The following is a 26,596-nucleotide window of genomic DNA, read 5'->3' as shown; positions in this document are numbered from 1 at the left end:
GGTTCACAAAATGCAAACAAAAATTTCTAATTTGAGAAGATTGCACAAAACTTCAAGACATTTTGCAATATCATACAACAAGTCTCTGGATTGTGTCTCCTGGCTGCGATAATACATGATCAAAGAGTTCTTCGAGTTCAACCCGCCATGTTAACGCGACAACAGTAATATTGCGGAAAAAATGGCGTTGTCGGGGTTGTTGTTGGAGTGTGGAGTGAGACGTTCGGGCTGGAAAGGAGTTAACGTCGCACGCACAAAGTTGAATTATAAACGTCAATGAAGCACGGAAAACAAGTATTTTGATGGACGCAACGTACCTAAAATGTCATTGCCACATGTTAATGTATTACTTTTATGGCTTAAACTGCAAAATATAAGATATTGTTCCGAAACTTTAACTCGTAACACTTGGGTATCGAGTAAGAGTGGCGACAAGTAGGCAACAAAGGCATATTCTTAGGGTTGCGTTTAAGCGGTGCTATATATATAGGTCATGTGCTTCGTTATGTTAAGGTGCACCATTCTAAAAATGAAAACAGTACTCAAAATGTTTGGGCAGAATACTGGCTCTGTTCTGAATCGCATTCGTCCCGATGTGTGATTTATGTATAACTGTTGCCATATGAGCCGGACAAAGCAGAGGATCCAGGTTGACATTCACTGCCTTGGAGAGCTATATTAAGCATCTGTCTGGCCCTTTTTTGTTTTGTCGTCACACTGCTGTGTACAATTCCTTCTGCAGTTAATATTTAAGATTTATTGTGACGTATTCCTTTTGGCGCTTTATTCTTGCTTTCTACCATCAAGATGTGCTCACTAAACAAAATAAAATTACACTCATATTACACCTTCTTTCAGCTCTCACTCTAAGAAGGACTAAAATTTCTTGCGATTTTTTTTCCCGGACTTTATAAGGTACACATTGTCTACGAAAGTGGCATTCTTCCTTCTTTGTTGAATTTCATAAGCACTGATATTTATTTATAGCGCAGAGCAGAAAAACATACTTCAAGGTTCGTTATAAATACAAAAATAGTAGAGGGGAAATGATGTTTGTAGTCGGTGGGCTATTGGAGCGCTACGTACGAGCACATCTTTGTCTTCAGCTCTTGGGGCTTCGTATTTGCTTGCGTGCCATCAAAGTGACTTAGCACTCAAATTCAACGCAGGAAGAATGTCTCAACAAAAAGCCCGAGAATGGAATGGGGCTGTATTAAGAACGCAGAAGGAATGTATAACTTTTCTTAGAAACATGTCATTGTCCTTGGTTCGTTACAGAGCTAAGAAGATTTTCTTGAATATTAAGTGCAAAGCAGTAAGCTTTCCATACATAAACTGCTGGGTGATAACCTAGGTTCCAGAATTGTATCCCTACAGTAACCCCGGCGATCCGGAATAGTACAGCAAGAAAGCAGCTTCCGCAGTTGTGCGAAGACCATGCCGCCTAGTCGCCATTTGTGTTAATTTAGCTGGACTATAAACACTCATTCACGCCACTAACTGGCAGAAATAGAGATGCGGACAAAAGTATTTGAGGACGATGTGTTTCCCATGAAATGCATGACTGAATGGGGCACGCAGTGTAAGATAGCCCACTGCAGAAGGCAATTAGTCGGGGGTGATGGCGAAAGAAAATAGGATAACAAAGAAAAAAAAGGGCAAAGAAGGAAGCTAGCAAAAAAGTTCTCGGAGGAAGTATTGATTCCTTCCGAGGGGTCTAGTCCGGCTCAGGTTGGCGCCCTTAAGCTCACAATGGTGTTAGCAACAAAAAAAATACCAGAAAATGTACGGCGGCTGCGCTAGTTTAGGCCTGATGTGGGGAATGGGTACTGAAGGCGCTATAGGGAAGCGAGAAGACCATTTTGCATGCAGTGGTTCCATCCCAAGAGACGCAGCGTATGTCCTGCCGTTGCTAGCATGCGCATTTCATGTGCGTGTGCTTTGCCATACTGCGGGCTTTCCTTGAAACTATTGTGCCAAATATTCCTAGATTTGTGATCACGCTCTTTTCCGATATTTTTGCATCTTGTTGTATGATACTATGCGCATTAGTGGTATATGCACTAACTGCTGGCGTTTTCCTTTTGTATAATTTCTTATGAAGTGCAAACTAAGACATTTGTGATCAGTTGTACATTTAGCAGAGTCTTCTGGCAGGCTAGTTAGTAAAATTCATTCACCTTCGAGCCTGTGCGAATAAGACAAGATAACAGAGACACTCTGCTTTGCGTGTGTCTATGTTGTCCTGCCTTATTCGCACAGGTTTGAAGATGAACAGTTGTACACAACGGCCAAGAAAATTGTGACGCGAATGCTCTCTGTACTCGCTTTAAGCTAATAGAAAACCAGTAATACGCTTCAGTTATCACTAGAATAACATCAGATAACGTAAGCAATAATGTGAACTTCATCCTCGAATTCACAATTTCAAAGACAGCAAGTGCAAAATAACGTACTATACACTACTAAATACTGAAGGTGATTGTAGTAAAGCTATTATATCAAAATTATAAAAAACTGGAGGCAGAGTGTACTCGAAATTTAGTACAGAATGTCGAGAGTATGCCCAAGATGTTTGTGAAAAAAAACAACAACAACAAAAGTATCGCAGAAATAGGCCACGCTGTTTTCCTTGCACTCTTCCCTTGACGCTTTGCGCTTCTTTTAAATTATTTGTCATTCAACATGTACTTAGTGCGAAATATAAGCCCAGTGTAATCAATATATTATTATAAATAAGTACTTACTTTATAGACGTTATCACCAACCAAAATGGAAGGCCATTATAATGATGATACAGTTTACGCCATACTTCGCAAAATGAATTTCCCACGCATACGCATCCTTCCGTGGGGTTTTCAGTGACACAATTCGCTCTTTAAAGGAACAGTGAGGACACGTTGCGTAGAGGTATCCGCACAATACTTTGTATGATAGCAGCCCTGATATACTTTCAAATTAGTTTTATGACTTGCGCACGGTAACACTAAATGACAGAACTGGTACATTGAAAGTTGCACGTTCCCTCTTGCACCAAATACTGGACAGATTGGGTTACTAGATAGTTCTAAATAAAGCCCTAATTGGGGGAGGTATGGAGAGGCGATTAAAGGGTTTTGTCAGAAACACAGACCTGGTTGCAATAGCTGCGAATAGACTCGAAGGTGCACTCGATGACAGGTCGGGTGATCTCGAAGAGGTCGTCGAACTTTAGACGCTGTCCCAGATTCTCCTTCCAGCGGTGCCCTGTGAGACGCAGCAGGCCTTTGCCCGCCTGCACAATGCCGAAGTCACGGCCGAACACTACGTGGAACGGAAACGCTGCACACATGGTCCGCACACCAATGGGAAGGTCTTCAGGGCGGTTGCTGAGTGTCTCGGACGCATTGCTGTAAATCAAAAGAAAAAAATGGCTGTGGTTATCTGTAGTTAGGCTAAAGATCGAAAGCAATTTTCAATTTAGCTTGGTTCATCGACGTAGACAGAGCCATGGTGTATCTTATGTAGTTATTTTATTTATTTAAATGAAACTTGAACTCCAGCAACTAACTTCAGAATCACTTGGCATAGATTCATTATTGGTAAGGTCCATTGTGTGACAGAGCAGCGTTCACCTAGTGCATCGCTACATATAGACCAGATTATTTAGTCGGTCCCGGCCGCGGCCAATTTCTGCCGACTGGCACGCTGCCGCTCAGGGGCTTCCTTGGGTACTGCGAGGCCGCGATATCGTCGCGCCGCGCCTGCAAGGCAGCCGCGTTTAACTAGCCTTCGGGCGCTAGAAAATATCGCCAAAAACATTTTCAGCGGACGGTTGTGTCGGAGCAAGTTTATTTTTATTGCCATAGATTTATGATTGACTTGCTATTACGGGATTTATTTTACGTTCACGTTAAATGTGCCGGTGCTCACCACACTGCTGCGGTAATAATACGGTTTTGATCCCTTACTGACAATAAAACGTTTTTGAACAATTTAAAACATTACTCTTGCGTATGACTCGCATAGAATTCCTCCCCCTCCCCCTTCAAATGCGCTCATCTTCCTTCCTGCCAGACATTTCGAACCTCAGCAGTTAGGCTGTGTTGTTTTTCGCCATCCTGTGCGCCAGTCACATCAACAAATTATCGATTTGTGTTCATCTGACTTGACAAGCTAGCTAACGGCAGGAAAATTTTGTTGTGCTTTATTTATGAACACCGCCGCATTATGATTTCCTTTTATCCCTGGAAATTTATAGCGCCTATCAAACTGTTGCACCTAGATGTCAAGAATAATATATCTTTTTATATCCTGCACGTACCGGTGCGGACAAAAGTAATCGAAGCACGTTTTTTTTTCTTCGCTCATTTTTCGCGCGTTGCATAACTAAAACTGGCAGTCTTAGTATATGCCATCCGGTAGCAGACGCCAGTGCCCTTTCACTTGGACAATATTGTTTTCTTATCTCCAGTGCAGAAATCGTGATTTTAATTTGAACGGAAAAGCGTGCTCCGTTTACTTATGCCCTCACCTACACATTTTCATACATGCCAAAGAAAGAGCAGCAAAGAAATGCATGCTGGAGCTATAAAACAGTTTTCTTATAGTATGTGAGCTATAGCATTCAAAAGTGGCATTGCCTATGAGATACGCCGTAGTGGAATTCTCCGGAAATTTATCGACTGCCTGGGGTTCTTTAACGTGCGCTGACCTCGCACACTACACAGACGCTTCAACTTCGTCTTCATCGAAGCGCGGCCGTCGATTTTGTGATCGAACCTGTCTTCGGGCTCAGCAGTCAAAAGCGCAAACCACGGAGCCATCGCTGGAGGGCACAACCCCGTTTCGTTATTTGGATTAAACTTTGAACAGCCAGCTCCCTCGAGGTTTGCAGCAACAAGACGAGTATATTTATTTAGAAGCTATCGGCGCGTGTTAAACCGCTGCTTAGCCATTTGGGCCAGGTCATAACACGTAATAAAATCGGATTGAGTCCGAGGTAGATACCAACAGCGAAAAGCTACCGTGCTCAACCGTTTTGCACACCGACCTCTCTGTGAAATAAAGAAACAATAATTGGTAGTCCTGGTCAAATTCTCCGAAAGGAAAAACGGAAGCCAAAGACGAACCACTGTTGGCCAAAAACACACGTTTCGTATACACAAACTTCAGCGCGAAGCTTGTCGATCTAGTTAAATCTGACACCATGGAGTCAGGTTTACATCATCGTGCGCAAAAAAAAAAAAGCACGCCACTGCAGAGCATTAACGGCGATTTACAGTTCGTAACCTGCATGGCAGACTACCCTGGTATATTACGCGACCGAGGAGACAGCACGCTTCAAATTGCTGTAGCATTCCGTGGAACAGGGAAACATCTATGTAGCGATGCACATCACACACCTACATGCGTAGGTGGTAGAGGGCGTTAAAGGCATAATTGAAGAACGTTCGCTCACAACAAGCATTCAAAGTGGAGCGCCCACGCGACCCGCAGTCATTGGCCGCGCACACCCTTCAGATGGCGCTTAGTGTCGAGAGTATGAGCACTCTAGGAGCCTGCGTGTGAGAGTAAAAAAATCTACGCAACCACTTCTGCAACGGCGTTGCCATGGCGACGGCGCGATATCTGTGGCTGGGCGGCGCGCGCCGCGTAGGAGCACGGAGCACGGGCCACGCTTAAAAAGTTCTACATAGCGTAGTATTCCTCTCACGATAAAACATGAAAAAAAAGAACATATAAAATGTGACCATGTATGCAGCTATATTTCTTGTTGAGGACGCGAAACATTCGGAACATTGTAAAATGTTTAGCTGCCGCATACTGAAGAAAAGCACAGCAGTACTTGCGAGCGAGCTATAGTTGGCTATACGACTCCTACGACCTCCGGCGCTGTATTGTTATACACAAACATAATTAAACAAAGACGTTAACACAGATGATGCGCTCGCTACCAACTGCCGGTTTTTGTGGTATGGAGAAAAATAATGCATCACAAAAAAACGTGGGGTTACATCCCCCTGACATGTGGGAAGGCCTATGTGGGGCAAACAGGCCGATGCATCAATGAAAGGCTAAGGGAACACAGAAATTCGTGTGCCGCAATGTCTGCTCCAGGAAACCTGGCGACCCGTTGCTCTCGTTGTAAAACGGATGACAAAAACCAGAACTTGAGGGGCACCCATTGCGTACCGAGGTTCACCGAAACCAAGGTGCTGGCAGGCGGAAAAGACCGCTTTAAAAGAGAGATTATTGAAGCATTCAAGATGATTTCGGGGGAAGAAGGGGAATGCGTGAGCGTTCCGTCGCTGGTGCTCAACAGCAAGGAGGTGATACTTCTCCGTTTGGACAATGTGACAAGACGTTTGGACAATGTGACAAGAAGTTGGACCTAATTTGTCATTATTTTCGCTTTATTTTCATTTATTTTTTCATTCTGAATTTCTTCGCATTTTTTCTCAATCTTCTATTTACTTCTTCATATTGTAACCCAACGTTTTTTGTGATGTATTCGTTTTCTTCATACCACAAAAACAGGCAGTTGGTGTGAGCGCATCATCTGTGTTAACGTCTTGGTTTAATTTCCTTGTGTGCGTATTGTGTTTGTGTATAACCATATAGCGCCGGAGGTCGTCGGAGTGAAGACAAGCCGTCTGAACAACAGTGTAGGTGCGAGGTATTGCAGTTGGGCGATGTTTTTTATCATTCGAAATGCGACATGCCTCATGCGTGTTGCTATTACGTTTGCCTGAAAGAATAAATTTAGCCAGCAAAGAATGAACTGAAGAAATGAATTTAATCTGTATGTATTTCATGGTACCGTAGCCAAGATCAGTGAGCAATTGTGAATTCTCTTTACTTAGCGCGAAGGAAAGAACCTACATACAATTCAAGACGCAGACATCATAATCAGGTTTTCGTTCGTATATAAAAAAATCTGTCTTGCTTTTAAAGACGTGATATGAGGTGGTGTATCGGTTTTTCAAAACACTGGCTAACAGGCAAATAAATTGCGAAGAATATTCGCAAAGGCCGAAAGTACCTTAGTTCTGGGAATGAAAGGCATCAAAGAGCACAACTTTATCCAAGAATATTCTTCAGCTCACCTAACATTCCCAGCTATATGGGAACGTGCTACATAGACCGCAGCAAATAGTTCTTTTGCACGTGCGAGACGATGCTGCTGCAGATTAACCAAATTAGCCAGCATGGATGTGGTGGGAGGGCTCATTAATATTTAAAGAGGTAAGGTTAGTGTAAATGCTGCGGTTCCGTTACGTGCGCCCTAATGTATACTTGGCTACCTAGGACGGAACATAATGTCAGACGTGGAGCGAGCTTACTCAACAGCAATTTGTGAGAAAAAAATGAAAATTAGCAATTACGCACCGGTGCAGCGAAGCCTACGGGCACGTATGCTCACAACGTTGCGGACCTGTGGAGGGTAGAGCTTTTATTTGTTTCATCTGCGATGGCTGCATACAGGAGCATTTTTTGCTTTTGGGCATAAGAGTCAGGGTAATAGCAGCACGCCACATTTCAATCAAGGAAATTGTCGCGGTTGCTTTAGTGGATTTCGAGTATCAAGGAAAGAAATTGCTAGGCGAATAGCTGCAGCGCTGATTCAGCTTCATCCATCGCCGAAAAACGGGTCGGAAAAACGAGGGCCCAAAATGGAGAAATCCAGTCGATGAAGTGAATTGTGCGCGTAGAATTCTTCTGGAAGCATATATTCCGTGGCGTTTGACCTTTATGGAGGAGAGCTATGTGAACAACAGCAACACAATAGATTTACGCGGGTCATCGTTTAGAATGACGTCCTGAAATCAGCGCTGTCTGTAACCTTTTGAATGGGTGAAATTTCAAGAATTCTTGTGCTGCTCTTATTCAAATTGCGCGTGGCATGGTGCTTGTGTATTGTGTACAAAATACGTCAAGGAGCAATGGGCTGCCTCTGTAACCTGCTGAAGAGTTCTGGAAACTTCTTGCGCGTTCATATGATCGTAAATGGTCCATCAAAAACCATTCACCGGAATTAGAGAACGCGTGCAAGCACCAGGTCTCCCTCCAATCCTTTCCGGAAGGCAAAAAATTTAAAGCTAGGTTCTTTAGCATTGAACATATGAGTGATGAAATGTAATGCTTTTTACCTCCGCCCTCTACGCAGCCCATGCCGGCCCTGAAGAAAAACGAAAGAGAATAATTCCCGAAGCACGCGGCCACGCCTCATCCTGCCCGCATAGCACGGGGGTGTCCAAAGACCGGATGGAAGCATCAAGCCCCTCTGACGTCTTACGGAACGTTTGCGAGGGGATGCGTCGCCCAAATCGGTTGCGTGCGGTGGTTGCCAATAGTACCCTTTAAATATTATTTGTCAATTATCGGCTCTTGCAACACTTTCAAATTTGGCTCGAATTTTCGCAAAGACATCTCCTATTGATTAGTTGCAATATAAATTTAGCGCAAGTATCGTACCAGCGGCCATTTCAAAATTATCCCCGGTTCATTTAATCGGATATCTACATGTGCTGGCCTCCTTCGCAAAGTGCACTCGTTCCGTAGAAGACTCCAACTTTACTAGAAAAATTAGTTTAAAGAAGTAAAAAGTGTAGCATTCTACCCGCAATACCCCTAGCAAGGTAGAGATACCGCCCAATAAAAAAGGGCAAAGTTAATTTATGCTCAATATTAAATTCTGCCGCTTATACCACAAATTGGTAGCATTCTTCAACACATTGAGATGGCAGATGCTAAATGTGCGTTTTTTTGTGCTCATGTTAATGCTTTCTTATGCTTATATATAGTCCGACTGAATTCAAAGCAAGTAGTTGCTCAGGCCAAGGACATGCGCTGAAATTATTTGTATTGCCCGCTGATGATAGTAGCAGCGAATTTAGAGCAACAGAACGAAGAACCTGGAGCACGCGCGCACACACACACACACACACACACACACACACACACACACACACACACACACACACACACACACACACACACACACACACACACACACACACACACACACACACACACACACACACACACACACACACACACACACACACACACACACACACACACACACACACACACACACACACACACACACACACACACACACACACACACACACACACACACACACGCACGCACGCACACACGCACACACGCACACACACACGCACACACGCACACACGAACACACGCACACGCACACGCACACACACACACACGCGCGCACACACATACACGCACACACACACGCACACACACACTCACACTCACACACGCACACGCACTCACGCACGAACACACACAGGCACACACACGTACACACGCACACACATAGGCACACACACGCACACACGCACACACGCGCTCGCGTGCGCGCGCGCGTTTTGGGCTGTGCTGGCCACTAAGAAAGATGCGCAAAATCAAGAGCAATGAACATGTGAGCGTATGATATAGGTAACAAAATAAGGCGCTCCGCTATTGTCGTAGTTGCCAATTCAGGCACATGACGGTACTCTTTCAAAACCTGTCATCGCATCAGTAGAGGAAAAGATACACAAGCACCTCAGTCATGAAAAGCATAACAAAGTAAATGGTCGATTTAACATCCCTTTTTGAGGTTTAAGCCTAAAAAGCAAAACAAACGCAACTTTAATCGAGAAGGGAACGTTAGCTTAATACCCACCCGTCTGAAAAGGGAAAGAAAGGTGTACCAAGTGCTATCTGCTTGAGCTCGTTGCAGGGACTAGAATGCATTAACCAAACGTGAGCTAGATTAGAGAGGTCTGGCTGATGAGCGCGCGTGAAGCTAATGTGTGGCAGAATCATTGGTATGAGTAAGAACGTAGCTGATACGTTCTGGGTAACCTCATTCTTGTGTGCTAAAGTGCCTATTCCAGTTACCGCTAGTGTGCGTGATCTGAACCTTTGCAATCATACACCACTTCAAAAATACATGCGTGGAAGCAGGTGCGCTCCTATTTATGTATACGTTTCTTACCTGGGCAGCAGGCAGCTTTTTCCTTCCTTGTTATGCTCTGTCACCTCAAGGGTAACGTGGGCCCTGTCTCCAAACTCTGACACAACGGAAATGTCAGCGCGGACCTCAGTGTTGAAGAACTCCTTGCCGACCACCTTGACGATGCCTAACACGATTGGATGCAGTCCTGCGTAAATGGCAAGCGGAGAACAGGATATAAAAATTGTTCGTTCAATCTACATTGACGCTCCGGTCATTAGTGTCTTTCGTAAGTCCCTGTAACTAATTACTAAAAACTGAAAAGTCAACCCGGCAACACATGTGCCCCTCGAGCCAAAACAATGTTCGGCTGCAAACAGAAATTTAAAGTCTTTACTCCCTTGAGAGACGGACGCATAGCAAACATTGTCAGTCCAACGTACGTATATTAGGACTACATTTGCACATTATATCTCGAATGAAGCAGAACCTGCTCTCAAGTTATTTTGACCTGATGAATTAAGCGCAACCAATTCAGTTTCATTGAAACTCCATCAGCTGCTTCAAAACACAGCCCTGAAGTCAAATCAGAAAATTGAAGAGAATGCATTTTTGTCCCCATGCAATTTTTTATGCCCTTCATTTCTAGAGTTTTTATTCACCGTGGATTAAAAATCTACATATTTGCATGTCCTTCTCAATACGCTTGTAGTTTTCTGTTATTATGCTCTAAACGTACCACCACTGGGTATTTACTCCAGTCTTAACAAGATAATGCGAGAGTTAAACTTTAGAAGCACTATTTTTAGTCGTAATGAGGAGGTAAACACTTCCCCACGATATCCTTGAAAACTGTTTTATATTGTTTAATGTTCCGAATTTACCTCAAAATTCCAAGCAATATTCAAGAAGGCTTTAATTATATATGTAGTCCTAATCAGGTATTTATTGACTGGACGAATGAAATCTTATTTGGTAACGTAACTGTTAGGACTTCAGAATGCAGGTCTAGACTGCAACGTAGTTAGTTAAGGGAGAAAACCTAGACCTGAATATTTCTTAGTTTATTCAATGCTTGTCATCCCAATGTTGGAAGTGTCTTCAGATTTGTTCGCACAACGTAGTCTTCCTGGTCCCACGACTTCACTTCGAAAAAAGTGGCTTGGTCATCTCGTCACATATTGCCAGATATGGCAACAAGATAATTTCCTCTGGGTGCACTGAACCGCCCTTCCCTATATCCGTTAGATGTTACTGTGTAAATCCAAGCCGCACATCTTCTATAGAATGCGCGGTAAGAACGTTTACTGTGTGAAACGTCTTCTACGAACCATCGAAGAACTAATAAAAACTATACTATTTTGTTTAATAACGAAGCGGATTTTTTAACATGCGGCTGATATTTCTTACGTTCCAGGTAACATTAAGCTTGCCAGGAAACAAATACAATAAAATGTGCTGAACCAGCCTTTCCGCATGTGAGCATCATCAACAGCCTGAGTATACCTATTGCAGGCCGAAGGCCTCTCCCATATTTCTCAAATTAACCCAGTTCTGTACTAGCTGCATCCACTTGACCTCTGCGAACTTCTTAACCTTATCCGCCCACCTAATTTTGTGCCGCCTCCTGAGACGCTTTCTTTCACTTGGAATCCAGTTTGTAATCTGACCATCGGTTATCCTCTCTTCGCACTACATGTCCTGTCCATGCCCATTTCTTCTTCTTTATTTCTACTAGAATGTCAGTAAGTTGAGTTATTTCTCTGACCCACTCTGCACGCTTCCTATCTCTTAATGTTACCCCTTCCATTTTCCTTTCCATAGCCCTCTGCGTTGTCCTCACAGTGCGAAAATAGCACCCAGCAAGCTTTCTCAAGGCGATGGCCAAAACAAATTTCTTGGTCAGTTTAAACAAGCTTTAGGTGGCTAGTGAGTCAGAATTTTGTATCAACCAAGATCATGCAGTTTTTTTAAATACAGCGTGTGTATTGCTGCGCTGTTATTCGCTCCTAGATTCAAATAGAAACACACCACAACGTTAAAAGGCGGGCGTTACCTTTCCTGTCACTGTAGTAGTGCAGCATGATCTGCCCACTCGGTCCAGGAGTCACGCGGAAAGAGGGTGCCCGCATTCCGGGGTAGGTGGAGGCCAGGTGGTCGTGTAGGTTGTCCAAGTTGGTCAGGAAGTCGGCCATGTTGGAGCCCAGCACGCGCAGGATATGGTCGTAGCCATGTTGCTGGCAGAAGTACAGGAAATGCTCGCCGAAAGCCTCCAGGCACGTGTCGAGGTCCAGACCTGAGCATGGGGCAATCCACAACAAATTTATTCCCCGTAAAAACGGTTGTAATCTGGTGGCTCTATACTAAAGCTTGTTACGACCTCACGCATTGTGCATTCACGTGAATAATGAATTTTAATTTCTCGTGATTCAGAGATCTGCGAGACCAATATGCGCATGGTCAAAATAATAAGGACGTATGATAGAACTTACATGGTGTGAATTCTCGCCGCTACCATTTTAACCGATCAAAACTGCACTGCCGCTGCCAAGCACTTGAACACAAGTAATACCTACTGATATGGGGATGACGAAGAGCCAGTCGAAACGAGACGTTTCGACAAAAGTGTTCGAACTTGTTTCTTGGGCAATGCTAGGTGCTTGATGATGAAAATATAGCAGTGAAGACGAAATGCAAGTCCTCGCGCCAGCTGCAACGTTACTACGCCCCCCTCATCGCAGCGACAAATAGTGGGTACTGTCGGCACTTCGGTGCAGCGACAGCGGAGCTGACATAAGTGCTCCAGTTTTCATACATGTCGGTGCCGAGTTTTGTTTCCGCTGCTACTTTCCTATCATTGGTTTGTTCACAGGTGGTTGGCTATTATTCAATAGAATATGCGAAAACGACGCTAAAATATTCAACATGACCATCTACCTACTAAGTACTAATTCTTCCTGAGATACTGCAATGAGGACAAAAATATGAAAGCATGACTTCTTGTATTTAAATAGAATTGGCCACTAGTTATTTTTCGTTTGCCTTAAAATGCAAACAGCACTCAGTGTGTAAAAAGTATGCCTTTAAATTTATAGCAGGAGCAAATTTACTCTAAATTTACCTTGCAAAGAAAACCCATACTGATTTGCAAAAACATTCTGCAAGCACATATTTGGCGAAAGCGTACAAGAAAGAAACCAGGGCTGCTTTCATTCCGGCCTCCTGGTACACCTTCTACAATGAGGCATAGGTTGAAACTGTGTTATTCAAGTCTTGATGTCAGCGGTATTAGTTTCTTTGCCGAGCGAAAATATGCGTTTATATTTTTCCTGCGCTAGCTCGGAATAGGCCAATGAACTGAAATTTTAAAATAAGTTAGACTGCTGTGGTATATTGTAAAATAATTTTCTTAGATTTGTGTAGGCTTTCGAAGCGTCGGAGCACTTTATTTCTAAAACTGCTGAAAATGAGCACTATAAAAAACGACTCGCCTTACAGAAAATCAGAGGGTTCGGTTTTGAAAACAGCTAGCAACTACAAGCCTACCGATGGACCATCGCGAGTATGTTGGTTGTTATGTTGCAATACACAAAATGTTAAAAACCACGAGAAACCGGTTCCTAAATGTGGACAAAATTTCCGGCTGTGTTTACATTTGATGCCATCGACAGTGGCTCTCGGACGTCTTTAAGTACGATCGACCGTCGTCCAATTATTTTAAAGAGCAACCGCGCTCCCTCTTTATAATATTCGCTTGTTGCGATCTCAAATAGGCTTAATTTACCTCTTCGTTCTTTAAACTACACAACAGAACTATTTAGAGTGAATGAAGGCATTACATTTGTGGTGAGTAATAAGCTTAGAGTACTCCACAGACTCATTTGAGTTACTCGCAACTACACTCAGCCTCTTTTAATAAGTTGTGATGATTTTGTAATAGTTGTTTGACCGTAAGTGTCAGATTTCGAATGCTATGTATGCATAGGGGTGGTCATTCAGTGCATGAAGAACGAAAATGAAGCGAAGCTATAAACCAGTGCCAGATGAAGTGGTTCGGTCGGCGGACGGTGGGCCGATAATATTTCTTGTAGTACTTCAACCACCCAACATTTGAACGTCGTTGAACACCTCTATGTATACGGATGACAAAATGCGACAAAATGCAGTCTTTGGAAGGCGTTCTGTTTAGTTTAGTGAAAACACCATTCCATGACGAAATCTTTGGACATTTCTGCACTCTGACGGCGTCAGTGTGCCGTCGATGTTAAATTCGAGTCCTGAGTTGTTTAGTTGAGAAAACACCGCAGAGATAAGAGCTGCTTTTATCAAGCTGTTACAGATATTATTCTGTCCGTCTTTCACTCGCTACTGTACTGTCAGCATATCTCTAACATCGGCTGGTTCACCGTACTATTCATGTTTTTTTTGTCTTCGACACCTCCATGGTAGCGCGAAATATATGAGCACGAGAAGGCTTTCACTTCTCTTTGCGTTTTTTCCGATAATTTGCCGGAGTACACCGTTAGAAATCGCTGCTACTAATTTTATCAGCGGTGTGGCCCTGCCTATAATGACACTTCATTTGTTCTGGTAATAATTTCTGGTTAAAGCTTTCCTTTTCAAAAGAAGAACTTTGACGAGCGATTTCGTTTATATAGGTAAAAAAACCGCTACTCACCGAGCACTTCACAGGCAGCGGCCACCAGCTTCAGCGTCATATCATCCGTGTACACCTTGTGCATTAGAAAGGAGGCCCCGTGCATCGTGATGCCGGACTTTTCCCTGCAGCCGATTGAACGTAGAGAGGCACCTTATGTACGTGAAGTTGAGGCTATATTAATGGCTGTCAGCATAAATCATGGCAACAAGAAAATCCGCATGTTCTTTGTTTTCATCGTCGAGCTGCTTGTGTACAGTGAAGTGAAAGCTGCAAAAATAAGCATCAGAACAACGACAAGTGTACCATTTAATTTGTTTCCGTTCTGCCTAAAAGTGTACTACGGAGTCTCAGAAAAATATGTACCAGTTGAATCATCCAGAAATAAAAATAAAATGGTATTTGCTTCTGAAAGGGGCTTAACGTAATGTACCTTTCACCACATTCAAAGAAATGAAAATGGTATTTTTGTAAAAACCTTTTCTTTTTTTTAAGCTTATATCCTGCGTACCGCCCCCTGTTGGAGGAAGGACGCATATGCCAGTTACTCTTTTGGTGGTAAAAAATCATCCTGCAGCTTTTTCTCCCACACACACACGCAAAACAAGAACTGTCCTTACTTATGCTGTTTCAAGGAATAGAAAGTACCCTAGGGTTAGTGTTATGTCATTTTCAGGTTAAAGTAAGGAATCAAAATACGAAAATAAGAAACGAGAATTCGTCATTGCAATGTCTTTAGAGAACAAAGTAAAGCGAGAAGCCAAGCCAATTTACTGCAGCTGGACCGCACATGTAGGAAACTCTTAAGCTTTTGGCCTTGTCAGTGACTAATTATAGAAGAAATCAATACTCATATATATTCCTTGTATTGAAAGAAAATAAGACGGATAAGTGATCTGCAAAGGCGAACATACAATACTATTTATGTGAGAAACGCTTACAGAAGCATCTTCCATGTGTCCGCGCCGAACTTTTTTGTCACGAGGTCCTCCAGAGCACAGTGGATAAATCCGTACTGCAATGAAACGGAAAAGATAGTATTTGTATTACAGATTATGTCAATGCTTTTGTTTTCTTTTTGAAATCTACAAAAATGACTAAGATGACTGTATTTACGGACAAATGTAGGACATTAAACCCAGAATTTCGCTTGAATGCGACATCATTTCTTGGTTCTTGAGTGGCAAGGACAGAATTTCCTGATAATATCTGTGGGTATGAATTGTGCACGGCGCGTGCGCACAGAAACTTTCGATGAAGAGAAAATTACTCCCGACACCGGGTCTTGACCCATGCCAGAACGAGCAGATATTCTCTGGCCAAGGAGCAAGAGCAGTGCACTATCGCCGTGTCTTTTCATGCACGGTGTTTATAATATTTGTTTATGTACAAAAAACTTAAACATACAGACTGTGCATAAAACGCTCAGCTATTGGTGAGCTGCATTATCTAATCTCAATAGCAGGAGCTAGTCTGGTTGAAACTGACTATTCTCATAACTGTCCTTACGTTGGAGCATAACCTGGCTAAGGAGCAACAGATTCAGCATTGCGATCAAACACGCGCCTCCTACAAAATACGGATGCCAATAAGGAGAATTATGTCATATGATTGCGCAGATGTCAAGTGGATGCAGCTAGCACAGAACCGGGTTAAGTGGAGAAATATGGGAGAGGCCTTCGCCCGCAGTGGGTATAATCAGGCTGCTGCTGCTGCTGCTGCTGCTGCTGCTGCTGCTGCTGCTGCTGCTGTTGCTGCTGCTGATGATGATGATGTCATATGATTTATATTCAGGTTGAGTATATATAAGGTATCGCAGATCGTGCTAATTTAGAACAAAATCTTTCTTGAGTGTTCTTTGTAGCGCCCCCCCCCCCTCCCCCCTATCCTCCCCCCGAAAATTGCCTCTTTGCAATTAATGTGTTCAATTGTTTCAGGCAAATCACGCAGATGGCATACTAATAAAGGATACAAAACTTGATTTTCCTCTGGAGCCATGTGTTCACAGGGAGAGCTTCGGCGTGGAATTTAAAGCAAAACATTTTCCTGCACCGAAAAATTGAGATATGAGCACTCGATTCACGACATCAAGGCCCTTAAGGCCAAGGTACAGAGAACGATACGTTGGGGGTGGAAAGGAAATTGTTATAAATTTTTTCTATAAAGTCTAGTGCGAAACACGTTATTAAAACTCATTCGAAAACCGGACAGTGAAGAACCGCACCGACGCATGAATTTCCTGCATAAATGCTAGTAAAGAAACTTGCATGAGTGCTCTAAAAATGTGATTAAGGGGCGGGAAAAATCGCGAAAGGAGAAATGGGGAACTCGCCTCACATACAGGCCTGAAAAGGTTACCACGTCGGATCGGATCATGATTTGAGGACCAAATAACCAAATAAAGATTGCCGATATTTCGTGAATGCGCTGGATATAATGTATTTCGCAGTGGAGAACTTGAAGCAGATAATAAACTTTTGTCGACAAAATCACGTTGAAGGCGAAGGCCTGACCAAATATTGAAAGCCGATGGGGGACAACAGTATAACGCCGAACAGCCAGACCCTCCCTTCACCAGTAAAGTGCACTTTACTTAAATGCATGCAATGGAACGGCCAGATATTTTTGCGGCACGCCTGGCCATTCCTATCCTGCATGTAGGGGCGGCGTTGATCTCCACAAATATAAATAAAAGGCCAAAATTTCTGGAGCAATTCATTTGAAGGCCAGAGACGATGCCAAATTGTTATATAGCGGATACAACATTTTCGGTGCTGGGAAGCAAGATCATCACCATATGCAAGCACTTTGACTTGATTGCCAAGAACAGAGAAGCCGTGGATATTACTGTTAAGTAGAACACTCAAGAAAGTGGTCCGAGGTGAAGGGCAAAGAGCACTGGAGACATCTTACAGCCTTGCTTCAGAGAAAAGTGGATTTCTACAGGGCGTCAGTGGCACCGATTTACAATAAAGCGGGTCGAACACTTTCTGCAGCAATACTGCTCCCATTTTGAGCAATACAATCAAAGTTCGACCACTCTATTAGATCAAAAAGTAACAAGTGGCGAACACGGTCGATTCCTTTTTCGAGATCGACACAAAACAAAGAAACCTGACCCGGAGAGCAAGAGCATGATTAGAGTATTGTATGCGCAATGTGCACATCAAATTTGAATGCTGGGGTCCATCAAGCCACATTTTTGCTCTATTGCCGCAGTCAATCACGGCTCGTGTAAAACTGCAAATAAATTTCGTGCTGCGCAGCAAGAATCGTCGTTTTCACGAAGTTCTACTTGCGCTGCTTCTTCGTTTATCCTGGGTGAATACACCATACACATAATTCATATGGTCGAGTGCGGCCGTGATTCGCTCGTGTATAATCAGGTGAGTCCACCATGCGGCATCACAGATCTCGCAATGTTTTCGCATTCATCACCAGACGGACTATACCCATTGTAGGGCGAAGGCCTCTCCCAAATATTTATCTAAATACATTGCCCCTATGCTAGCTGCATCTACTTGACCCCTGCAAATTTCTGAACCTCATCCGCCCACCTAACTTTCTGCCGCCCCCTGCTTTCGCATTACTGTACCTAACGAGACTTACGCACATCTTGAAAATATTTTTGATGAGGGGGGGGGGGAGGAATATAATTGAGCGTTCTCATTTATTTGCTTTCCCTGATAAAAATAGTCCGACTTCCCCAATATTGTAGTAATAAACGCTTATCTATACAATTAGGCATACATTTTCTATACATTTCAACAATATTACGCGCAATGAATGTCTATTGCATCAGTAGTTTCATACCACGACTATAACCTGAAAAGCATTGCTGTATGATCCTCTCCCCTTGCCCCAGTCGGTCATTTCAACCCCTAGTTCGTCCCTGTAACTGGTGATGCGTGCTGTAGTTTCTTTTTGCGTTCTTTCGCACAACACCATCAAACTGAGTATCGCATACCTTCGCGAGTTCGCGTTACGTTTATGCTGGTTAATATCATGCTATTTGTAAGGTTTTATAAGTCTTCCGTCCTTTTTTTTTGTGCTCCCCTCGTGTGTTTTCTTCCGCTCCTTCGTAGACCACACTTGACACGCAGTATGTGATTATTATGCATATTGACCAAAGTGCAAGTCTAAGCATCTGTTTAGGTGCACATGGCTTCTACTGTCATCCTAAGGTTTCTAATGAACGGGCAAAAATATACTCTGCTAAAGTTGCCTGATGTCAAGTAACCCTGTATTTGTGACCACTCCAGCGAGGACACATCGGCTCACGCAGTTAATGAAAAGGACCTTATCAACGCACCTGCTTTTTTAAAAAAACTATTTTCACAGTACAGCACAGTTTTGAAAAGTTCACCTCATTTTAGAAAATCAGCATTTAATATATTGCTACGAAGATGAAGAAGCAGGCAGTGGCGCGGGGCGGAGTGCTCGCGCCAGGCCTGCTGGCCATTAAAGCTATTTCATCGTCATGTCATCACGTCGTTCTGTTTCTGTTGTGTCGCCGTGTTCCATCGCTTATCATGCCACCACGTAACATTTGGTTGGAGGTGCGGTTCATCCCCATCCTCGCCTTCCCTGTTGAAGCCAACCGTACGCCGGGTCCATCGGCCGAGAGCCCGTGGAGATCGCCGCCCAGCTTTACCCCAGCCCTTCGTGCTCAGACCCGACCAGCCGCTCTCCCCAGCCCCGTCCCCAGCCCTGACCACAACACATGACGACCAGGAAGAGCTCAAAGCCGACCCGACCGACCCTACGACGAAGCGACCTCACGACCACTCGAGCGAAGACAGCACCCCCGCCCAAGCCGTTCGGCGTGTCCATGAGCCTTGGCCTTCGGCGAACGGTGAAGATTGGACCTGATGCTACGGGGCAAGCACTCATCCCATCTTCACATTCACTGTGATGTCCAGCGTTTCATGTCCTAATACAGTCTGTGTTCATCATCACTTCATGCAATTGATTTCTAGCAATCGATCGGGACGATCGCTCGGTGGCCCCGGATAGTGCTACGAAGATGAAGAAGCAGGCAGTGGCGCGGGGCGGAGCGCTCGCGCCAGGCCCGCTGGCCATTAAAGCATATTTCATCGAAATGTCATCACGTCGTTCTGTTTCTGTTGTGTCGCTGTGTTTCATCGCTTATCATGCCACCACGTAACAATATGAACGGCATTGTAAAAACCTCTAAAATTGATAGCAATAGTCGATATGTTCACAATAAACTTCATTGAGTATACTTGCGCAGAAAGAATTAAAATTGGTTGCGATAACGGGAGACATTCTGGTGGGGCGGCAAGGACACAGTGCTTGGCTTTGTAACGTTTGGGCTAAAAAAATGATAAAGGTTGAAATAGAGGGTGCAACATACAGCACCAGGAAGTGTGCGCGTGCGACCTGAGTGTTTACGTTGCAATCCCAACGCGCATTAGATCAAGATACGTGTTAGACACGTAGGTGGCAGAACGTTTTCCTCAGGTCGCCAATAAAGCATTACTAATTTTTGCAGCGGAAAAAGGGCTATCGAAGTTAGCTCACAGAGAATTCTGTTGGCATGCGCAAGCTATTGAGTTAGTTGAGCCTGATTCTTGGAATTGATAATATTGTTACGGACGACAAGGAAGAAGAAGCGGGCAGTGGCGCGGGCAGGAGCGGGCTGTCAAAAGGAAGCAGAGGTTCACGGCCGTATAGAAGATAGAAGGGGGAGTAGTAGGTAGTGTCGTGACGCGACGAATTGTAAGCGAATGTCACAAATGGCAGCGTTTTGTCCCAGTCGTGGTGGTCATCAGAAACGTACATAGACAACATGTCAGTCAGTGTCCGGTTAAGGCGCTCGGTAAGCCCGTTCGTCTGTGGATGGTGGGCAGTCGTGAAAGAATGACGAACGTTGCACAGCCGTAGGATCTCGTCGACTATAAGAGCCAGAAAGCAACAACCACGGTCGGTGAGCAGTTGGCGGGGAGCTCCATTGACGAGTATAACGTCGTTAAAGAGGAAAGCAGCGACATCAGTTGCACAACTGGTTGGTATTGCTCGTGTGACCGCGTAGCGTGTGGTGTAATTAGTGGCCACCGCAATCCATTTGTTCCCCGATGCGGACAGTGGAAAAGGCCCTACAAGATCCAGACCCACTCGAGAAAATAGGTCTATGGGGATGTCGATTGGCTGCAGAAATCCAGCTGGTAAAACTGATGGCTTTTTCCGGCGTTGACAGCGGTCCCATGCAGCTACGTAACGGCGGACTGCGCGTTATAGACCTGGCCAAAAGAACTGACGACGCACACTGTCGTATGTGCGAGAGACGCCTAAATGACCCGCTCTAGGAACGTCGTGAAGCTGTTGAACGACGGCTGAGCGTAGGTGCTGAGGGACTACTAGTAGAAGGTCGGGGCCATCAGGTCGCATATTGTGGCGGTATAAGGTGCCGTCGTGGAGCACAAACAAACGAAGGGAAGGGTCATGGCGATCGGCGGTGAGGCGATTGATAATTTCGCGAAGCTGAGGGTCCTGGCGTTGCTCATGACGAATGTTGGAGAAATCTGAAATAGAGAGCACGCAAGCGTCATTGTCACATTCAGGTTGGCTTGGCGGGTCGACTGGATGACGGGACAGGCAATCGGCGTCTCGATGCAACTGGCCAGACTTATAACTACTGAAAAATTGTACTCCTGAAGGCACAAGGCCCAACGAAAACGGGAAGTGTTCGGAAACGCCAGAAAAAGGAAGAAGACGAGTTCGAGGTGTGCGCCCTCCGTTGGATCTTTTTTTTTATTACATGAAAGTATACTTCAAAAATATTTGTGGTATCCAATTCTTTGCCGATTCCCCTCTGTGGCTATGTAGCATATGTTATTTAGTCAACAACAACAACTACCTTGGCTTGTGTTGCCTGCGTCACTGCCCGCTGGTTGTGTGAACCTCCCTTGACAAACTCTTCAGAAGGTCTTCGTGGTTACGTTGCGGGCGTGACGTTGTGGTGGAGCTGTGGGTTAATCATCCAGGCGCTAAATTCAACACAGTTAGGACTGAAGCATCGTAGAAGTCGCCAGCTTGTGGACCTTGAACCAATGACTACCGCCATGCAACCTGCCGATGATCCGCCAGCAACTCAAGGTGACGCTACAATCCGGGTTGGAGACCAGCCTACCAGCGCTGGAGCTGGTTCCGCGCCACACTATCGGGAGTCTCGGACTTTCGCAGGAGAGGCGAGCCAGGACGATGGCGAGTGGCTGACCTACTACCAACGGGTGAGCCGCTACAACCGATGCGATGCCGCCGCTAAGCTAACCAACGTGGTTTTCTTCCTGACAAATACCGTGTTAGTCTGGTTCTAAAACCATGAGGACTCTGACAACCTGGGGGCATTCTGTCACCGAAAAGCGTCTGTGCTTTGGCTATTGCCTTACGTGAAAAAAAAGAAAAAATGCTCTGTACAGCTGCACGCACACAGGGCTCAGCTACCGGGAGAAACCTGGATGACGCATGTAGAGGAAGTCTCGAAGCTATGTAACGCAACGAATGTTCAAATTATTGAGGAAGATAATGTAGGAGATTTGCTGAAAGGCATCGCTGACGATGTTTACAATTTCTTGATAGCAAAAGATGAACTGGACGCCGTTTCTAATCTCATTTGTCACTTCCGCACTTTTGAGACATTGAAGACTCGTTGCATAACCCCAAGGTTTGGGGGACTAGCCAAAGTTCCAACTGTGGCTAGTATTGAAAATAGCTTCACGGACTTGTCATCGACAATCCCGCAAATAGTTCGTGAGGAACTGAAGCGGTTCGAGCCGTCTACACGGTGTACATACACCATTAGTGCCGGTTGATCTTACCGCTCTTCCAGAGGCTCCATTGATGCCCGGGATGAACTCCGTCATTGTGGCACACGGTCACGTCTAGAGCCTAACGGCTAGGGTCCATAGCTATAATCATCCGTCTCGCTACGACTCTCGTACGCCTCACTACTCCCAGTACTACGAACCGCGTTTTGAGTTCCGTGCGTCACCACCACCTGCCCGCTATTCCCGGCGTCCAACCCGAAGACCTGCGGATATGTTCGATTAACAAATGACTCCTGCCTCCTTGGAGCCTTCCAGAGAACAAGGTTTTCGCCGCACAGCCCCCGTCTGCCACCGTTGTGGCATTGAGGGGCGCATCGCTCGTTACTGCCGCAGTCATCCACTAAACCGCTACGATCGCCCCGTCAACCAAGCGCAGCCACGTAACCGTTTCTACGGTTCTTGACAATGGCCTACACCTCCATACGACTTTCCGCAGACGGATGGACCATGCAGTCACTCTTCTGTTTCCGACCGCAGCTTCTCAACACCGCCTGCGTCTTCTGCGCGCCGCTTTCGTCACCACGGCGAAGACGGCGGTCTATACCACATGTGCTGGAAAACTAGTCAGCGCGGCCGCTGGAGACTGCTCTGCCTATAGAAATTTCTCCATCAGTTATAATGTTAAAGGACACTGTTTTTGTGCTTATCGACGGCGTGGCGACAATGTCTTTATGGATACCGGTGCATCTATTCTGTTATTATTTTACAGTTTAAGAAGTGCTTAGGCCGCAAAATTATACTTATATGAGACAGAAATTTCAAATTTCATGGCGGCGCAGGTGGTGAGTCGTTGTACCCATTAGGAATGTGCAGTGCTACGGTGTGCATTGGCGGAGCGATATTCACAGCGGTGTTTGCAGTGCTTTGGTGATGTACGCATGACGTGATTCTCGGTTTTGATCTTTTGCGAATGTGTGGCGCTGCGGTGGACTGTCGCTCCAGAGAGCTCTGCATTAACAGTTCCCTTCCGTCTGGACTGTTAGAGGACTCCCCTGAGCAGGAGGTTCTGTTTTATGTGCCTGAGGATACCAATTCCCCAGCCCTTTTATAGTGTGCATCCCAGTTTTGTGCCCCAGTCGTGCTTCCGACACCTTCGATGCTATGGCGGAGCGCTTCATTACAACTGTGCCAAGAAACTCTTTGTTCTTCCTCACTGCGTGCTGCGTGGTGGACAAGGGTGGCTCACCCCTTCGGGCCATCAATTTCTCTTTGCAACCAGTGGTTTTGCTCGTGAATATGAAGATTGCCACATGTAGCGATGATGCTGCTCCGTCAGTAGTTTTGATAAAAGACGCGTCTCGAAGAGTTACTTCTGCTCCAGCGCTTGAGTCAGAACTGTGCCGAATGATCAGCAAATCTCTGACCAGGGAACAGCGTGATACACTGGAAACTTTACTTTTCAAGTATTCGTCCATCTTTGATTTTCGAAGCCACGTGGGTCACGTTGCATTCTCCTGACACGTACCCGACATCGCTTTGATACAGGTTACTCACACCCAGTTAGACAAAAGCCGTATAAAGTGTCGCCGAAAGAACGCCAGGTGATCAGTGATCAGGTTCGGGATATGCTGGACAAAGTTATTATTCAAGAGTCATGCAGTCCTTGGGCTGCTCCTGTCATTCTGGTAGAGAAAAAAAAATGGTACATGGCGATTTTGCGTCGACTATCGCCGTCTGATTGCTGGGACCAAGAAAGTCGTTTATCCTCTTCCCGGGATCGATGAAGCGCTAGATTGCCTATACTCCGCGTCACACTTTTCATCTGTTGATCTGTGGTAGGATAACTGGAAGATACCTACGCATCCTTACGACAATTAGAAGACCACTTTTATCACGCTCGACAGCCTGTTTGAATTTAATGTAATGCCGTTCGGGCTGTGCAATGCTCCTGCAACTTTCGAGAGATTTATGGATGCCATCCAACGTGGCTTAAAATGGCATATGTGTATGTGCTACCTCGATGATGTCATTTTTGGCCGGACATTCTATGAGCATAATGAACGTCTTGAGCTTGTACTGGACTGCCTGAAAAACGCTGGTCTCGTACTGAATGCGAAGAAGTGTCGTTTCGGTGAAGGGCAGACTTTGGTTCTTGGCCACTTTGTTGATCGTGAGGGCTTGCGACCTGACCCACAGAAGGCCGCGGCAGTTGCGACATTTCCAACACCTCACAATGTAAAAGAACTTCGAAGTTTTCTTAGACTTTGCTCATATTTTCGCCTCTTCGTTCCCCATTTTGTTGACATTGCTCACCCGCTCACGTGCCTTATCCGCAAAGGCGTCCCTTATGAGTGAACACCCGATTGTACCTCCTCGTTTCGCAAACTAAATTTTCTACTAACATCACATCCATTTCTTCGGCATTTTAACACTTCCGCTCCCACGAAAGTGCATTCTGTCGCCAGTGGTGTTCGAATCGGTGCTGTGCTGATCCAGCGTTATTTGCGACATGTTGGAGCTTATGCCAGTCGCTCCTTAAGTAAACTTGAGCGCAATTACACAATTACTGAGCAAGTGTCTCGCCCTAGTTTTCGCAGTTCACCGGTTTCGGTGCTATTTGTAGGAACGCCCATTCACAGTGGTCACTGACCATCATTCCCTGGGTTGGCTGATCAACTTCCGCGACCCGTCTGGCCGCCGTGCGCAGTGGGCAACCCGTTTGCAAGAATTTGATTATACGGTGTCATACAAGAGCGGGCACCGGCACGCTGACGCGAACTGCCTCTCACATTTGCCGGTTGCGACGACAGAATGTGACGCCGACAATTTTGACGACTACATTGCCGCGGTATTATCTTTGTTCCCTGACGCTCACATGTTCCGCAGTGAGCAGAGGCAGACGAGAAATAGAAGCCATTCGTTACCGCTGCACAGGACTCGACCGCTTCCCGTCCTTTTTTTTTTTTTTTTTTCTACGGGGTGGCCTTTTGTACAAGGAGGACTATTGTGGCACCGGCGTCCGCTACCTCCTGGTGGTACCTCGCAGCCTACGATCCTCTGTTTTGCGAGCCATGCATGATAATCCCACTTCGGGACATCTGGAATTCGCGAGGACGCTCCATTGCATCTAAGAAAGTTTCTATTGGTCACGGGTGCGGGAAATCACTGAGAAATATGTAGCGAGCTGTGATCGGTATGCCAGTCACAGACGTCCTACTGGTACTCTCCGTGGTCTCCTACACCCTGCGAAGCCGCCAAGATCTCCTTTTCAGCAGGTCGGTGTAAACCTACGGGGGCCTTTCCCAAATCTCATAACTGTAACCGCTCTATCGTTATCTGAACTGATTATCATACGCGTTATTGTGAAACGGTAGCTGTTCTGTCGGCTACACAACATCAGGTCTCTCTCTTTCTTTTCCATTTCGTTATAGTTCGGCATTGGCCACCACGAGGGTTGATCAGTGACCGAGGTCCCCAGTTCACCGCAGATGGAATACCGGTTGCTTTTACGGGTTAACCTCCCTGCCTTTCCTCCTCACCTTCCACCTCCTCCTGTGGAAAAACTCCTTCGCTTGTGCACAACGCATTTTCGACACACTCCCTAGTGCCTTTAACAATGAACATTGTTTTAGGTCCCTTAACCTGCCCTAGGCAACGGAGACTCGCAATTATCTTTTTATTTACGTATATTAAGAAACTGGATTTTTAGACAAACAATAAGTTTACCTTGAATGTTACCCTCAGACATTTTATGCGCTCTGAACTCTATAAGCCATTTATCGAACCATGCATTTCATAATTTCATTTTGTACCATTACTCCACGATGCAACTTACAAAGCATTTAATGGCCGCATTTTATCTCCCCCTTCATTTCATTTCATCCCGCACCATTCTTTTTTAATGTTTCCCTCCCCGATTCCCCTTCCTACATAGAGTAGCATGTCAGCGAAATTTAAACGCCGGATAAAATCTTTGTTTTTAAATAAAGGTTCTCTCTTGCCCTCTCTCTCTAAACTTTATCATCCTCAAATAAATGGACTGACCGAAAAAAACCAGTCGGACAATCATCAACATGCTTTCAAAGTACATCGCCGCGTGACCCCCACATTAATTCGGACTCTGTAATACCATTCATAACATACGCATACAATATACGCAATAGGTAACAACACGTTACAGTCCGTTTTTTTCTT

The 26,596-nt window shown here is 45.1% G+C and overlaps 1 protein-coding gene across 1 annotated transcript in view; it reads right to left on the bottom strand.

The window, feature by feature from the left end:
* The window catches only part of LOC146190303 (guanylate cyclase soluble subunit beta-1-like), a 39,999-nt gene extending 24,423 nt beyond the window's left edge, over window positions 1–15,576 (bottom strand). Inside the window, exons 1-5 of the mRNA XM_084599784.1 lie at window positions 15,554–15,576; window positions 14,634–14,737; window positions 12,012–12,251; window positions 9,998–10,163; window positions 3,134–3,389 (exon numbers count right to left, since the gene is read on the bottom strand). Of these exons, the coding sequence (XP_084455910.1) occupies window positions 3,134–3,389; window positions 9,998–10,163; window positions 12,012–12,251; window positions 14,634–14,737; window positions 15,554–15,561 (774 nt within the window). The 5' untranslated portion in view covers window positions 15,562–15,576. The remainder of the gene's footprint in view (window positions 1–3,133; window positions 3,390–9,997; window positions 10,164–12,011; window positions 12,252–14,633; window positions 14,738–15,553) is intronic.
* Between the last annotated feature and the right edge of the window lie 11,020 nt (window positions 15,577–26,596).

The sequence above is a fragment of the Amblyomma maculatum genome, chromosome 4, assembly GCF_055883805.1.
Source record: "Amblyomma maculatum isolate TAMU_Amacu chromosome 4, ASM5588380v1, whole genome shotgun sequence".
In the NCBI taxonomy this organism is placed as follows: Eukaryota; Metazoa; Arthropoda; class Arachnida; order Ixodida; family Ixodidae; genus Amblyomma; species Amblyomma maculatum.
This window is presented reverse-complemented; position numbering and strand designations above follow the sequence as displayed.